The following is a 17,683-nucleotide window of genomic DNA, read 5'->3' on the forward strand; positions in this document are numbered from 1 at the left end:
TATCAAATCTACAATCTTGACCTATTTTCAGCAATAAAACCCAAGTGCCTAGTTAATAATATTTTATTCTTAAATACCCGAAGGTCATTTGAACCCCTCGTATCAAAGACAATGTCCGTTCTAGTATTCATCAAATGTCAGTCTCGCATCCAGACCAAAGGTTGTCTTAACTCCGACTTATAACGTACAAAGCAGCGCCAACACCCATATGGCCATGGATCACAGTCTCTTGACTGGCTGAAACACTTTGCCTGGCAGCGTTTTCCCCACTGGATAAAGCGTAGGTTAGTAGAGTATGTATAAAACTGAGATATAGCTTCCTACGTCTTGCCCCTCCCGCTTAAATATCTCCTTGCCAGCCATAGGATTAACAGCCGCCGACATGGAAAGACCAACGAACGTTGCGCAGACGAGCCAGAGGAGCTTCATCTTGATTTCGCGGTGGACGGGTAGATGTATTCTATACATGAAAGGATTTGAGCAGACAGAATCACATAGAGATGCGAGGAGCGAGAGCTTACAGTGTATAAACTAGACTTCTTAAGAATATTCCTGTTTAAAGCACCTACACGATATGTCAAAGGAAAAGCAGACGGTTTAACTACTTATATACTTCTGGTCTTCTCCGTTTGCAGGAGTCTCATCTGTATACTGGCCACTCAAGGTGACGCAATAACACTATCTAAGGCCAGGAATATCGGAGAAAAGAGAGCCTCGATGCCATTATGTGCGACGGAAGCGCGACGAGGTGCGATAGAACCCCTCTTGCATTGATATCGACGAGTAGTAATTCTGTTTCCGTGTTTGCCTCGTAGGCGGCTAGAGAGGCTTCATCCCAACATCAACGCATTGAATGACCAGGGGTAAAAAACGAGCTCCTGCTTGCTGCCTGGTCTCGCATTGATATCAGTGGGGTAAGTATAACAATTATCAGACTGAATGGCGCATTGGTTCTGTAAACGCCTTGTCTCTAGGGTTTGTAAAACGCTACGCCGCACCCGCTAAGGGGCCCTTATGCTAGCATTCTTCATGCAGCTGCCCTGATAGTGTGACTTCAGCCTATCGTTAGCGCAGAGTTTGGTTAAATGATAGGCCAGCGTCTTCCGATCCATAGATATAGAGCAAGCAAATGTGTTAGTGACATCTCAGTTGTATAGAAGTAAATATAGACGCCCGGTAACTGATATCACGGGACTACCAACAGGCTCTTTCCGCTAGAGAAAAAGCCCAACTCACTGCCCCTACTTTATGGATTCACTTCTCTCTGCCTTGGAAGAGAAAGGAAAAGAAAAGAAAAGAAAAGGAAAAGATTGAAGAAATATATCTCTCCCAACCGACCAACCTACATGGGCAAATATCATTCATTTGACAACCTGCCTTACCTCGTGCTCTGCATCAAACATGTCCTGCCGATATTGATATCCAGTGTTTGTCTCCTCTAGCGCCCGGTGGTTCCTAAATATCTAAGGTAAGAGAAAGTATTTCTCTAGTTATTCTGTTCCTTAGTGACATCATCCTTGGGGCGTACCATGGAACAGTTCATATCCATTAGGTATATAAGGGAGCTGGCGAAGGATCGAGGATGCATCCCCCACACATCACATTTAGACCTGACCATTTATCCAGATCTCATCACACGATAACGAAGGAAAAATAACCTGAAAACAGTCCTGTCGAAGCATAGAGCCAGTATGTGCTACCGAAAATACTACAGATACAAGTGTTGCGCACTTGAAAAGGACGTCGACTGGGTGGCCTGCGAAGACAAACCACCCGGCCTGAACTGCCCCAAGGCGCAAGAACACAACTGGCAAGAACCGTACGCCGAGTATCAGGGAGAGATCGAGGGCCCATGCTGGAACTGTATGTGGGCGTCATACAACGACGGTGGCAAGGCGAAAAGAGAGTTCATAGAAAACGCCGGTAAACCCAAGCCAGGCGATGAACCATGGGAGAGTGACGAAGAGAGAAAAGACCAACGCATGGCCGGCGAAGACTGGTATTGGATCATGAGGAGGAGACAGCGCAAGCAGAGGGAAAGGGAGAGAAGGAGGATGGAGGCAGAGACGGCAAAGACGAGCCAGAGCACCGCGCAGTGGAATGACGGACTCGAGGGAGACAGAACCTCTGGCAGCAGCACGCCCGGAACATCCGGAAGCAGACCAGATAGTCGACCAGAGAGCAGGCCAGCGAGCAGACCCGGCAGCAGACCTGTAAGCAGGCATGGAATCGTGCCGACCAGGACTCAATCAGCACCAAGGCTGTATCCCAATTGACCATCACATCTTTGCCCTGGTACGGAGTATACCGTCCGCCGTTTCTTGTTCCTGATCTCAACCCTCCTATTGAGTTAGCATACCCGCTGAGCAGAGCCTGAGAGCAGAACCCTAGCATTCTTATTCTTCATCCTTATTCGTGAGAGCTCTGCTGGTGGCTATGGGTATCCCTATCGAAGCGTTATGGCTCCCGCTGCATGTATTTTATCCATGATACTGTATAACATCGTTGGTCTCCTTTACCTGCTTGATGATATCCAAGCCGTAAATCTCAGCTGTGTAAAATGTAAAACTTCAAAGACGCCGTAGAAAGTGTCTTTGTGTGCCAAGAAACCGTTTCTCCGCAAGAACTTGACCAAATATTTAACGACTTCTTGAAACCTGGACAGAGATCGTGATATCATGCATTGTGTTATTCAAATGTAGATTATATATACAAGGCACCATGCCTATTGGCAGAGCTACGTCTATATTCTCCAAAGCAGGTCGATTTCTGATCCCCTCTCGACGACGGCTTCATTTAGCCCCTCCATTTCTCCTAGATACCTATATACCGCGATACCACCTCCTCTCCTCTGTAGATGCGGCGAAGAAGCGATCCCGGGCTTATGCTCATCTGCGAAACTGCAACCTCTGCCCCCGGCTATGTGGAGTGAACCGCTATGAGAAGACCGGCCACTGTCTCATCGGTGCAGAAACGGTGAAGGTCAATGTCATCGCACCGCATTTCGGAGAAGAGCCATGCATCCAAGGGTGGAATGGTAGTGGAACTGTTTTCTTCTCCGGATGCAACTTGCGATGTGTGTTCTGTCAGAATCATGTATGCCGTGCTCGATGTTTATATTGGGCTTAGACGCTCTAACTAAGGATTGGGCAGGACATCGCTCATCAACGGAAAGGGTTCGACCTTACCCCCGAGGAGCTTGCGGAATGGTATATAAAACTCCAAGAGGTTGGAAATGTTCATAACATCAACCTCGTTACCCCGGAACACGTCGTTCCTCAAGTTGCATTGTCAATTTTACATGCACGAGAGGTCGGGCTGAAGTTACCCATAATCTACAACACATCTTCATTCGACTCTCTCGAATCGCTGAAACTTTTAGACGGACTGGTGGATATATACCTGCCGGACTTCAAGGTATGGAAGGATAGTTCTTCTAAACGGCTACTCAAGGCGGACAACTATACCGCCACGGCTATGGAGAGCATAAAGGCCATGCATGCACAGGTTGGGGACCTTTCTTTTACAGCGGATGGCATCGCGAAGCAAGGTATTCTCCTTCGCCATCTTGTTATGCCAGGCATGGAGGATGAGGGGATAGAGATTGTTAGGTGGATCGCCAGTAACGTATCGAAAGATATGTATGTGCATATCATGGAGCAGTACCACCCTGATGCACATGTTGGAAAGAAAAAACGGGGACGTAGTAATGTGGTCGAAGCACAAGAGGAGGAGACCGTTCGGTATGGTGATATTAATAGGGCTGTCACTGAAAAGGAGCTCGGAGCGGTACAGCTTGCTGCGAAGGATGCAGGGCTATGGAGGTTTTGTGAACCTGCAGAGCATGGTGGATTTCATCTTTAGGCCCATGTCTCTTTTATCAGACAAGATATTTGCATTTTTCCCTTATAGCTGGAGAAGAATCGGTGCTTTTTTCTGGTTATTACAAGTTTCATACGTCGATTATTGTTAGATCATACTCGAATGTTAAACAACACGCTTCATAGTTCAGATACTCAGTTTGCTTCCCCAAACCCTTTGCATGAAAGTGAACGTACGACTTCTCTCAAATTTTGACCTCCTCTTCCCCTGATTCACCTTCTCCTTTCTTTTTCGAGCCTGTATCACTCGGTCTAGGGAACAGGATGCTTTGAAGAGCCATACGATCATCGGGACAGTACCTACGGCACAATTCCTTCATATCTTCGAATACCCTTTAAGGCGTCAGTGGTTATCTCGCAGGAAGTAGGAGTAACGAAACCTACGCTTCTCGTTGCTTACAGCCAGGAATCAAAATAGAAGTCCCAATATTAAACCGCAAGGAGTAGAGCAGGTTTCTACCATCCCAATCATCCACTTGGCCACGTCAATATTTTTCAAACATAGCAACGACCAGATAGGCCAGGACACATACCAGGTTCAGAGGGAGGGAAGTTGAGCAGGTAGTTCTTTACATATACCGCTCTACTTAATCTATGCCGGGGCGCTCTCCAGTTCCCAATATCATACTCGTTGTGGCCATAGAACGCCCCTGAATCGAAGATGAATGGCTCTCCAGTTTCTGTGTCTGTTGCTGTATTCTCATCCCAGCAGTCCCCATGGAGGAGACACGGTTTTATACTCCTTCCTTCGCTCTGAAGAGGCTCCAGAAGCCTTGGGATAACTTGGTTCAGAGTCAAATCACAGAGCTGCTCAAATTCAGGCCATGGGCCGTGTTTCTCTAGGTCCATGGCAAACATATGGCCTAGCTGTTTGCGATAAAGCACCGCCCACGAATCTTCCCATACTTCCGTGGCCTGAGGTATTGTACCATGGCAGGTAGTGGTATGGAAGCCGAACTTCCCCGTTGGCGAAACTGATCTCTTATGCATCTCGGCCAGCCGTGCTGTAAATTTGACAGGATCCGGGGGTTGCTGTCCGACTTCGCGGAAGTCTGTAAGCATGAAATAGCACTCTTCATTCTTATATTTACCCCAGGCCCATGGTTTCGGTGCGATGGATCGCAAGACGTTGTTGATGGCTTTCATAGACTCGAATTCGCCCTCACACATGATTGGTGCAGTTGGCTCCGCGGCGACCTAACTTTCTCGACATCGATTCAGTAAAGAGAAACAACATTCATACCATAGTCTTGAGAATCATCATGCCTTGAGGAAATACGTCTTCGTCGTGCCATCTGGTAGCTCAGTGATGACTTTGGCACATCGTCCCCACAGAGACATTCCATAACTGTGAGCTGAGATGACCTTGGAGCCTGAAACTGGAAGTTCTATCTCCGAAGAGTGTCAGTGGCTAACTACCGACTAGGTCCGGAGGAAGTTGTCCGAGTAGAATGTCTCACTCTCTATCACAGCTTCGTCCAGAGGAAAACTCCCGTATGCGCGGGGCGGTTTGATATCCTCCTCGGGCATCACATTGTTGGGCCGGTTGACATGGGGATGATCAGTAGACATTTTTATGGACAACACAGAACGCTGGAAATATTCTCCTCTTGCCTTCCCACGAGATCAGGAATGGATTATTTGGCTCTTTGGCCCCCCGAATTTCTTCAAATATGATCGCAAAACGACAGGCGAGGTCACATTCTACCCAGCAAGGTGGGATCGCTGGATATATTTGGAAACTCCAGGGGTACGATTAACCAACTAGTTGATCCTCCTGGCGGCCAACAAGCTTCATTCGGAGTAGCTTGATAACATCTTGGGGAAACGCTGCTCTCCTGCATCCGAGTAACCAACCAGACGACTTCCGTGCATATGGCCCCGTAGCGGAGCAGATATAAATGCAGCGCCGTCTTTGATCCTCGATGGCCGTGTTAGCCGCAGTACCAACACACTTGCATATTTAATGCACCCCTGTACCCAGAGTCAGCGCAGCTTGAGACGAAGGCGAGAAATCAACGCTGCAGTGCATATATATTATCACTATATCACACATTTCACCTTTTCATTCCCGTCAGGACTACTTCAGAATCCACAAAACCCACCAAAGATGCATCTTCAGTCCTTCATCGCTCTGGCATTGCTTTCCGCAAGCGCGGCCTATGCCAAAGGAGCCCCCTGCCGCGGTTTCGCTGTAGCCCCGAGTGACGATAAAGATACATGCGAGAACTTTGCTAAGCGGTGGCATATCACCGTTGACAGACTCAAGGAGTTGAACCCCGATGTCAACTGTCCCAACCTAGACCAAAATACTGTCTACTGTGTCAATAACCCCGACCCAACAGATACCCCTACGGATATATCAGTCTCTATTACAACTACGGGGCACACGACAGCTTCAACAACCGCCACGACGACTACTTCACCTTCTACTACTACTCGAGAAACGGCTACGGCACCAACTACGACTTCGATGAGCACATCGCTGACCACCACAGCTGGAGAGTCAACCACGGCGACTATGATGCCATCCAGCTCCCAGTCAGGCACCCCCAATTCTGCCCGCGATACAAGAGCATTGTCGCAAGCTGCAGCAGCATATAGCTTGGCCGCAATGTCTGTATTGATGGGTTATCATGTTTATATCAGCATCTAAGCTATGATGACTTCCATATAGCTTCTATATTTGCTAGATGTACCAGTTACTCCATATAATGTAATCTAATGCAGAACATATCGATATTTCTATCTACGGGAGACTTGAATGCGCCCATTGTTCGGTCTTGTGTAAAAAGCAAAGTGGGATCAGTGGCTTGCAGGGATTGGCCATGGATGCTGTATTCGTGGAAAGTCGAAATTGTTCCACGTCCAGGAGAAGGCGTTAGCCATGCACCAGAAAAATGGTAAGCTCTCTCTCTCTCTCTCTCTCGCCACACCGTAGTATAACTAGAGCATCTCTAATTGCCAGGGGATAGTTCAAGAAGCTGAGATGGAAAAGATCGGAGCGAACACCAGGGAGAGAGGCAAATGATACCCGGTCAGGCTCAGCGGCCCTGGTTAACCATGATGCCCGCCCAAACTCCGCGATATCTCACAACGATGCTCTTTATAAATCTTTTTCGCTTTCTCCTGATCCGTTGGGGTTGACCTTGATCCATGAGTCCGATAACCCCCTGGTTGATATAATATTCGTCCATGGCCTAGGTGGCTCGTCACTGCGGACGTGGTCATACGATCGCGATGTCAGAAATCTATGGCTGCCGTGGTTGGGCGCAGAGACTGGATTATCAAATATTCGGGCCTTCACCTTTGGATACAATGCACATTTCGCTGAAAAAGCTGGCGTGTTGAGCACTCTGGATTTTGCGAAGGACCTATTATTCCAAATCAAGATGTATCATGACGAGCATAGAGAACAGAACAGGCCGATTGGTGATGTAGGTGGTGTTGCTCCATACGATAATATATAGCTAACACGAAAAAGCATCCCCTTGTTTTTGTAGCCCATTCAATGGGTGGCCTGGTTGTGAAAAAGGTTCGGCTTTCTCCCTCTTAGATATTTCCAAACACTAAAGTAGTCAACTAACCATCTCATTCTCCTCTTAGGCCTACATCATTGGAAAGACTGATGACCAGTACTCCCACATTATTTCCCAAATATATGGAATCGTCTTCTTAGGAACTCCCCATCGAGGATCTAACTTTGCATCAATCCTGAATAACATCCTCCGCATTGCTCCTACTACTGGAACTAAGATCTATGTGGATGAACTTGGGGAGGGTTCGATATCCATCAACGATATCAATGAACAGTTCAGAAATGTTTGTAGTGGCCTTGAGTTGGTCTCGTTTTACGAAACATTAAAGACAGCCATTGCTCCAGCAGTGAAAGTGATGGTACGTTAGATGAATACCAGAGATTGACCGAGCTACTGCTGATTATATTTTATGCAAAAAGGTGGTTGAGAAACAGTCAGCTATTCTGGGATATCCTAGTGAGATCTCAGCACCGCTCGATGCAGATCACAATGGGATTACAAAGTTCCTGAATCGCGAGGATGGAAACTATAGGGACGTAAGGAATGTGCTAAGAACGTTTGTCCTCAGCTTGAAGCAAAAGGGTAAGTTGATGTCCTAATATTTTGTATCATAATACTTACTTGCCAATGCAAAGCAGGATCTCGTCTTAAAATAATTGACCCAAAAAGCCCCGTTCCGGCGACACTTAAAAACGTTCTTGGTATCGAGGAGCTGGGCGATGATCTAGGAGAGGCCCATGACTGGATTCAGCCAGGCTCGTGCCGTTGGATACTTGAGAAAAAGGGGTTTCAAGACTGGATTGCAGATAGCAGTCTCGGTCTAAGTATTCTATGGCTGACGGGCTCACCAGGAACTGGCAAGACGAAATTATCCAGTTTTATTATCAACTATCTTCGCCAACCGGACTTTCCTGCATCTTGCCAATATTATTTCTTCAAAGCAGATCAGCGTGGCACTCGTACAATTTCGCACTTTCTTTGGTCAATCGCGTTCAGAGCCGCGGAAGCTCATGACGATTTTCGTCAGCGCTTACTTGAGGTACATCAGCAGAGTGGCCTCCTGTTTGCCTCTCAGACGTTCAATGTAATTTGGAAGAAGTTATTTGAAGGCATTTTGTTTCGGTGCAACTTCGGCCAACGGTTATTCTGGGTTTTGGATGGAATAGATGAAGCTGAATCTCCAGCCACAATCGTGAAACTGATTTCTAGAATCAAGTCGGTGACGCCCATTCGGGTTTTACTGGTAAGTCGAGAAACGAGGGAAATATCAGCCGCCTTGACTCTTGATGACTGTCGAGTATACCATGATGAGATTCGGATCGATGATACCGTCCAAGATATTCAGACTTTCGTATCTACTGGTATTCGTGGCATCTTACCTGACGATAAAACTCGGGAAAATGTCATTGAAAAGGTTCTTTCCAAAGCCTCCGGTTCTTTTCTATGGACTAAACTCGCTTTGGAAAGAATTAAAGACAACTGGCATACTGATGTTGATGTCGAGAAGGCCCTCGGAGAAATACCAGAGGATATGGAACTAATGTACGCACGAATGATGGATACCATTGCCAGCCAGCCTTCTAATCTGAGAAAAATGGCAACGGAGATATTGACATGGGTGGTATGCTCCTTCAAACCCCTAAGCATCGATGAACTCGCAGTGGCTCTGAAAGCAGAGTTTGGGGGTTTTTACAACCTGAAAACCACCATCAGCCAAATTTGCGGGAATTTCGTCATTATGAGGAAGTCCACCGTTTCCATAATTCATCAGACGGCCCTCCAATTTCTGGTCAACAGGAGTTTGCATGCATCCATCTCGATAGATCTTAGCAAGGGTCATGAGAAGATTGCCAATGTGTGTATGAACTTTTTATCGGATGATAAATGGAAGTCTCAACTCTCTACTATCGGGGTGGCTGGGGGTTCATTCCTGCAGGATCCGTATGCCGAAGTGCCGTTTCTATCATACGCCATCACCTACTGGGCTTATCACGTCTGTTCCGCAGGCGTAGAATCAGAAGAGCTGCAGACTAATGTTCTTAACTTTCTGTCACGATTCGCCCTGGTCTGGATCTATGCTGTCTCTCTAACCGGCAATCTTCAGGCTATCACTCGATCGGCTCAGTACCTTAGATCGTACACAGATCGAGCTACCCAGGGTCTTCCTCAAATTCCGACAAGTTTCAAACATAGCCAAAACCAGAGGCTTATTCAATGGTCTAATGATTTAATTCGTTTAGTTGGCCGATTCGCTTCTCATCTCGTTGAAAGCCCATCCGCTATCTATAAATATATTATCCCATTCTGTCCAAGTGAGTCAATGTTGAGCCAGACCTTTCAACACTCAAGTCAAAATTCAATAAAAATTACGGGCATCCCACATAACAAATGGGATGATCGTCTGGCAAGGTTAACGATGGGTGAGAATGAATCCCCATCCAAAGTTATCTGTAAAGACAACTACTTCATTGCCCTACTATGTGAAAACGGAACGCTGGTGATATGGAATTCTGAGACATGCATGGAACTCAGAAGGCTACATCATGGTGAGTGGGTGACAAGCATTAAAGCAGCCAAAATCCAAAATCTCCTGGCATCTGCTGGTACTCAAACAATCCGGATCTGGGATATCGGTTCGGGCAGAGAGATTTACAAGATACCAAAGTCAAGCCCAGGGCGCGTGATGTCCCTGGCTTTCAAGTCGAATGACACCGAGTTGTTGATTGCATATGACGACAGTACCCTCTATTGCATTGATCTAGAGACCCTGCAGCAAAAATGGTGCTTTGAAGCTAGTGGCTCCTCGAAATTTATGTATAGTTCTCCCAGGGTCATGGAATTTAGCCCTGATACAGAACGAATCGCCATTGCCCACCCTGGCCCTCCTGTTCATATATGGCGCATCAGCCGCCACAAATATCCACCCCAGCGGTGCATCCGACAAGGGGACATCAATAAGAGCGAGGAGGATGTATATAACTATGCAGATGCAGTTCTCTGGAAACCTGACTCTGCTGGTATTTTGATTTTATATCAAGATACAGAGCTCATGGACTGGAATATTGACGACGATACCAAAATGGAGCATTCTCACATATTCGCGCGTGAACTGGCAATCAGCTCGGATGGGACTTTACTCCTGACTAGTGACTATAACAGCATATTGAGCGTTTGGTCTACAAACTCGTTCCGTTTAATCTGCCGGCTGGAATACGGGGGATTCGTGCGAGACGTCGCCTTTTCCCCAGATTCGCGGCGGCTCTATGATGTTCGTGACAACGCTTGTAATATTTGGGAGCCGATGGCATTGACACTGCAGGATGGCCCAGACAGGGAATATACGCCATTGACTGACCACTTTTCGAAGGCTACGGTTTCTCCTAGCAATCGTGACGACCTAGAAATCATTTCCTTGACTTGCGGCAGCAGGTTGCCGTATTACTGCGTCGGGAAAGATGATGGAAGCGTTACGATCTACGAGACGCGGACAGCACAAAGGCTTCGAAAGTTGTATGGGCACTCGGAAACGTCTTATGTTGCTGATATTGTCTGGTCGTCGTCGCAGAAGTACATTGCTTCCGTCGATAGAACAGGTCAAGTTATCGCCAAACGCCTCGGAAAGCCAACGCCTAAAGCACCCCAGAAATGGGCTGTATATCCATTACTTGACCTACGGCTGGAGACGAATGTGATACAAGTGCTGTTCAGCTCATCAGAAGAATATTTACTCATTTCTATCCCACATAGTGATGAAGTCTGGGACATCAAGTCTAAGGAAAAGCTCGTTCATGCAGAGCGTGGGAATAGGAGCTACCACCGACGATGGGTGAATCACCCCAAGGACAGTAAGTTGCTGGTTTGTATAGAATTGAGCGAGCAGCATCTTTATTCCTGGAGTAATTTGGAAAGAATTACACCCTTAATAGTGCCGAGCCCAAGGCTCTCATCGACAAGCACGGACGATGAGACGCTCGTGGAGGAAATTAATAGAACCACCTTAGGGGGGGCTTTAGCAGACTCTACAGCAATACATCCCTTTAAAAGGGTCCGGGAAGCCCTTGAGCATGTCTTCCAGGTCAACGACCACTGCCTCGTCCTTGACTATGTCATCGCCAGTGGGCTTCATAATGATCCATGGTTTCATTCCAATTCATCTAGGCGACTGGAGATTATCGATTTAAACGATGTTCAGCTACGAAGAAGAGCCTTGCTCCACCTTTCCAGCAATGTGAATCGGTTAGTAGGCGTCTTCCAGAGGCGGCTTGTCTTTCTCAATCACCAATACTGGCTGTGTACATGGGAGTTGGATAGCGACGAGGACTCGTATAAAAGGCATTTCTTCTTGCCTAAGGATTGGATACTGCCTGAGACGTTAGATTTAGTTACTATTGATTATCTCGGAAACCTGGTATGTCCGAAGGGAGGAAAGATTGCTATAATACAATCTGGAATCAAGCTGTAGAATTGTCCCTTTGGAGCTGGATGATATGGTCCGTATATATGATTCTAGAGCATATATTCAGGCGCTATTGGCTCAATTTGTGTTATATATGGGGGTTTCCTCTTTCGAACGTATATCGCGGGTATTAGTTTTATTACCTGTTGAAAGAAATCGTACATAGAACTCAAGGCCCATCTCTCAAGAAGCGAGATAGTATAGCCCCAATCCCGGCAACCACGGTCAAGGCCCAAAATGGCAGACCAATAGCGTGGTATTGGAGTCCTAGATGGAACATTGACCCCGAGACCGCAGCTCCAACAGACCTTGCTAGGGAGCCCATCGAGGCGTTAGCTCCATTGATAGTCGCGAGATGGAGAGGGGATGGCGACGTGTTAGTCAATCTATTACATTAGTAGAGCTCCAAGTCATACACTTGCATCCAATTAGAATGCAGGAATCATGACGTACAAAATGTTAGATGCTGTGTAGCCTAAGCTGATCAGAACTCCTTTAATCCAAAGATCTATGAGGAGGAATATTGTGGATAGCGGCTGGTCCAGCCGGGCAGTGAATGGTGTGAGGCAGTACAGCCAAGGAAAGATGAATGCGACCCAGCGAAAGACTTTCAAGGGTCCCAAGTGAGAAATCACTTTTGGCACGATGAACATTTGGGCTATGACTGCCACCACAGCCTGGGATAGGAGGATATTGCTGATACTGGGGGAAGTCATGCCAAAGCCAACGGTGAACTCGAAAAAATCGCGTTTCCTGCCGCCTGATGTCGGTTCGTTACTCTGGGCTAAGAAAATAGGGATGATAACATCCGATGATACCTTGTGGAAGCCTATTATCGATGCTGCTAGAATCTGCAGAATGACTTGTAGTGTATACGCTGATTTTATCGGTGGCTTAGACTCTGTAACCAAATCATTTTCCTCTTCGATTGGCTCATTTGGCTCTATAACGCTAGACATTTCGACGTCCTCCCCACGCTGGAGCGGGATATCGCTATCCTCATCAGGAGATAGCGTTGTGTATTTTTGGGTATCAGTATAGCCTAGGATAATCCTAGTTTTTTGGAATAGCCATTGAGACATCTCTAATCCAACGTTCCGACTATCCTGAAAACGAGGATGCGTTTCTTCAAGTAGGAAAAACCCTAGCAGCCCGCTACCTGCAATTGACAGGACCACGACCAAATTTGGAAGTAGATATGGGTATTTCTCCCATATACTACCCTTGGAGAAGATAGAAGGTATTGTGTTCGTAGGATCTGCCAGCCAACCGCCAATTACAGGCCCAATGAGACTCCTATAAAGAGTATTAACCCTGAGAAGTAGATGGCTGGGGACATGACACTTACCCCAGGGCTCTCAGGAACGGCACCACCGAAAATGCCTTTCCTATAGTTGCTCCATGTGAGCCCCATATCATGACCCGAGAATGCGAAACAGACCTTGATCCCTTTTATTTTTCACCAACTCTCCGACAGAGGTAGAAACCACACCAACATTCGGATTGGCTAAACCGCCAAAGGCGCGAGCAGCAAGGGCAACACCCAGGTTTTTGGAAAGCCCAAAGACGAGTGCTGAAACGATGCCGCTGGCAACGCCTATCATCAAAGTCCACTTCCGTCCAATCCGGTCACTGACTTTGGCCCAGGGTACGCTCGTCAAGAATTCGCCAAACGTGAAAAGCGAGACGGTGCTAGATGCGAGAACCGCCGCGCGCGCAGCTTGCGCATCGTTCTCGGGAAGAAACGACTTCATCATGGGGAACGCATAAGGGAATATGGTAGTCCACGCCAGGGCTTCACTGAAACGGAACAGGCCTATCCTCGATCAAAACTTTCCGACCTTGTAACTAGGAGTTCATTTCTCGTTTTGATCCATTGGACTCACCGAGAAGAATGAGCTGCCATCGGATATCCGAATAATTCCGCTCCCCAGGCTCCTTCATAGTGATATGAGCGTCAGCAATAGTTCAAGCAGGTAGCTTGAATATGTATCACATATATACAAGTCTAGACATGGTATAGAAGCTCAGGTTCGTGATGTGAAGGAGATTTATAGACGGAGCAAAAGTTGATCCCAAGTTGATCCTCTGCCAAGCCTCAACCTCGACGTCCATCAACTTCTGCTATATAAAAGCCATCTTCACAGCTAACTATTCATACGGAGGCAGTGCTTCGGAGATGAAGAATATATAAGTCATATTGCGAGCTTAAGAACCTGGCTCTCTACTTATTGCGCCTAAGACTTTTAGAGAACCCGGCAATGCGCTAACACTGACATAGTATCACAGTCACTCACACTCTAAGGCTACGGCACCAAACTACCTGGAGTCCTATCATTGTCTATAAGTCTGGCCTTTTGATTGATACGCCGTCGAGATGAAACCCATAATTGCGGTTCCGGCGACTCTTCTCCTGATACACCGCGCCTGGTCGCGAAAATCGCTTACTCCCTTGGGCATTGCTTTCGCGGCACTCACGGCAATAATACACGCACTTCACCCATCGTCTGTTCCATTTGCACTTTTAATCGTCTTCTTTTTGGGCGGTACGAGAGTTACAAAGGTATGGGCTGACGGATGAACTGCCTTTCCCCGCCTTCAGAACAAAGCAGCTAACGAGGGGATATTCTTACGATATAGGTGAAACACGATGTGAAAGCCCGTTTGACAATATCGGCCACTGGGGCGTCCGGAGGTGAAGGCTCACGGACTCACATTCAAGTCCTTGCGAACTCCGGTGCTGCGTCGATTCTGATCCTACTGGACGTCTATCGAATATACTATAAGGCCGATCACGTACCATGCTTTCCATATGGCGGCCCCGAAAGCCTTCTCATGGCCGGAATTGTTTCGTGAGTGCCGTTGGTTCTACGGTGTACATATGCCGTTATCGAACAATGACTGACCAACCGCTGGTTTACGGGACTTTAGGACCTACGCAGCTGTTGCCGCTGATACATATTCGAGCGAACTAGGGATTCTGTCTAAGAGCACACCCCGCCTTATAACCTCGCCCACATTTCGAAAGGTTCCCCCTGGAACAAATGGTGGCATAACTCTTGTTGGTGTTGCTGCCGGCTCTCTAGGAGCTCTCACAATTGGCATTACATCTCTAATGCTTCCGTTTTGTCCCACTGGTTCGCCCATTGCTGGTGGTTCGAAGCATGGTCTTGACGGTGGGCGTGCTTGGAGCTGGAATGAGAAGGCCCTTTGGGTTCTTGCTATTACGGTTTGGGGCACGCTGGGAAGCCTTCTTGACAGCCTTCTTGGAGGACTATTGCAGGCCACAGTTGTTGATAAGCAGACCGGGAAGGTTGTTGAGGGAAGTGGTGGCCAAAAGGTTTGTCATGACTCGCTTTAAAATTACGACTACATCTGTCGAGGCTCTTCTGGCTCTTGCCCTGGCTCATGTTTGATTAACACGATCGTGCTAGGTTCTCATTCACCCTGGCGCACTAACAACTAGGATATCGGGAGATCCCCCTATCCGCCAAGAAACCTCGCTTCGGACGAACGAGGATATTGCCAACGCCTTGTCGCCCCATGCCTCTCCGCCGGGTGACAGCGCCGGTATCTCGGACCCTGCTCACGAGAGCCGGAGGATCGCGGCAGGTAGCGATATTCTTGACAATAACGCTGTTAACTTTTTGATGGCAAGCATCATGGGTGTTGGAGGCATGGCGATGGCCAGCTTTATCTGGGGTACACCCATGGACAGTATTTTCCTGTAATGGTAAGGAAATAATGAACGCACGTTGTATACTACGAACGTGGTAATGACAGGTAGACGGATTTCAAGATCTGGGGACTCTAATAGAACAATCAATGCATTTTCCAGCCATCTACATCTAGCACCATAACCGAAGCCCGAAGCGAGGATCCCACGGGCTGTACAGTACATCGAACAATTATCCATGGAGTACGATGTCTACATCTAATTCTATATTCATCCGTTCCCCGCAAATCTCACATGCATATCAAGCGTTCAGACTTAACATTCGGCTCTTTAGCACAACGTTAGATCGTATCCACCAAAACAGCCCCCTTTTCCCCAGCCAAGGCCCGAAATGCCGCGGGTCAAGGTGTGAACGGCATAATTAATTATTCGCCCGAGGTCTATGTACGGAGTCCATACTTAACAAGGGACAGCGTCCAGTTTCAGTGGAAAATCGTTCACCAAGCTAGTCAGTATGGCGACTAAAGATTCGATCCGACCCTCGTCATACAGCCAGATCGCTTGCATTGGTGCTGGGCTGTCTGCAACTGCGCTGGGAGCGACGCTGAAAAGATGGTATAAGATTGATGATATCAGGTTCTTTGAACGGCGGTCTGCCGGTGGCGGGACATGGGAGGCAAACACATATCCAGGTACCTATATCGAACACTGATGCATAATGCATAGCAAATATATTATAGAACCCTAACGGTTAGCCTAGGATGCGCCTGTGACGTCCCAAGCGCTCTTTATAGCTTCTCTTTCGCTCTGAATCCCAATTGGACAAAGTTTATGCCGCTGTCAGGGGAAATAAGAGAGTATCACGAAAGCGTTGTTGACGCATACAATTTACGTGAGAGAATAACTCTTTCTACCGAAGTCGTTAAATCTGTCTGGCAGGAGGATTGCTCGAGATGGCTCTTGTTTTTAAGAGATGTCGAAACCGGTCGGGAATCTACCCATGAATGTCAAGTATTGTTCAGTGCTATTGGGCTACTCGTGGAGCCTCGACTGTGTGATATCCCTGGGAAGGACTCATTCAAAGGACATATCTTTCATTCTGCAAGATGGAACCACGACGTCTCGTTGGATGGGAAGAATGTTGTGGTAGTTGGGAATGGATGTGTGTGAAAGTCTCTATACTTAAGTATATGCGTAATGCTTGTGGTATTGCAAGTGGCTGATACAATCCTAGGCACGGCGACGCAGATTGTTCCTGCAATTGCGAAAAAGACCAAGTCTCTCACGCAAATTGTACGATCGAAGCATTGGATAATGCCGTCGATCAACTTTGTATACCCTTCATATATGCCCTGGATATTCCGCAATATCCCCTTGACGATGCGGCTTCAGCGGTTTCTTGTCTATCTTGGGGCTGAACAGGCATTCCCGATGTTCAATATGACAGAAAGAGCTAAAAGACTGCGTGAGGAAAAACGAGCTAGAACGGAAAAGTTCATGAGAAGTGCCGCCCCTCAGAGATATCATAATATCCTTATCCCAGATTTTGAAATCGGCTGCAAGGTTAGTTATTGGTCATTTCTGGCCTGCTTTGCTTCCCGTTTTCGGCGATCATGCTCCGTCTAACATAGAATGTTCTATCAGCGCCGTATTTTCGACACAGGGTATCTTGAAACTCTGCATGATGAAAACTTACTACTCACGGACTCAAAAATTCTACAAATTGTCCCCGATGGCCTTGAGACAAGCGATGGGTTCATCCCTGCCGATGTCATCGTTTTGGCTACTGGGTTCGACACTAGCAAATACTTCGATCAAAATACCGAAGTCCTGGGCCGTGGGGGCAAGTCTGTCGGAGAACATTGGGGAGAATATGGCGGGCCTGAAGCATATAATTGCTCGGCTATGCATGGATTTCCAAATTACTTCATGCTGCTTGGGCCCAACTCGGGGACGGGCCATACATCAGCACTAATGGCTACTGAGAAGTGAGGGCCATCTCTTACCCGGTGTGTAGTAGAGATCATTTCGCTAACAACTAAACTTCATTGGCAGCTCTGTGAATTATGCTCTTCGCATCCTTAAGCCAGTTCTTACAGGAAACGCCACATCCGTCGAGGTAAAGCAAGAA

At 47.3% G+C, this 17,683-nt stretch overlaps 3 protein-coding genes across 3 annotated transcripts; 2 read left to right on the forward strand and 1 right to left on the reverse strand.

Moving 5' to 3' along the window:
* Positions 1 to 1,691: 1,691 nt before the first annotated feature.
* On the forward strand, positions 1,692 to 3,864 carry GIQ15_04962 (pyruvate formate lyase activating enzyme; the record flags this gene model as incomplete). Its single annotated transcript, XM_033552379.1, has 3 exons — positions 1,692 to 2,169; positions 2,759 to 3,096; positions 3,154 to 3,864. 3 exons carry the CDS (start codon positions 1,692 to 1,694, stop codon positions 3,862 to 3,864), a joined length of 1,527 nt encoding a protein of 508 aa, XP_033406109.1.
* Positions 3,865 to 5,991: 2,127 nt separating this feature from the next.
* On the forward strand, positions 5,992 to 11,882 carry GIQ15_04963 (uncharacterized protein; the record flags this gene model as incomplete). Its single annotated transcript, XM_033552380.1, has 6 exons — positions 5,992 to 6,501; positions 6,857 to 7,318; positions 7,488 to 7,778; positions 7,840 to 8,002; positions 8,056 to 11,265; positions 11,347 to 11,882. 6 exons carry the CDS (start codon positions 5,992 to 5,994, stop codon positions 11,880 to 11,882), a joined length of 5,172 nt encoding a protein of 1,723 aa, XP_033406110.1.
* Positions 11,883 to 12,045: 163 nt separating this feature from the next.
* Positions 12,046 to 13,820, reverse strand: GIQ15_04964 (uncharacterized protein; the record flags this gene model as incomplete). Its single annotated transcript, XM_033552381.1, has 5 exons — positions 12,046 to 12,262; positions 12,330 to 13,172; positions 13,225 to 13,264; positions 13,318 to 13,692; positions 13,763 to 13,820. The coding sequence occupies 5 exons, from the start codon at positions 13,818 to 13,820 to the stop codon at positions 12,046 to 12,048; spliced, it is 1,533 nt and encodes a 510-aa protein (XP_033406111.1).
* Positions 13,821 to 17,683: the final 3,863 nt, after the last annotated feature.

This window comes from Arthroderma uncinatum (assembly GCF_011692745.1).
Source record: "Arthroderma uncinatum strain CBS 119779 chromosome Unknown scaffold3, whole genome shotgun sequence".
Lineage (NCBI taxonomy): Eukaryota > Fungi > Ascomycota > Eurotiomycetes > Onygenales > Arthrodermataceae > Arthroderma > Arthroderma uncinatum.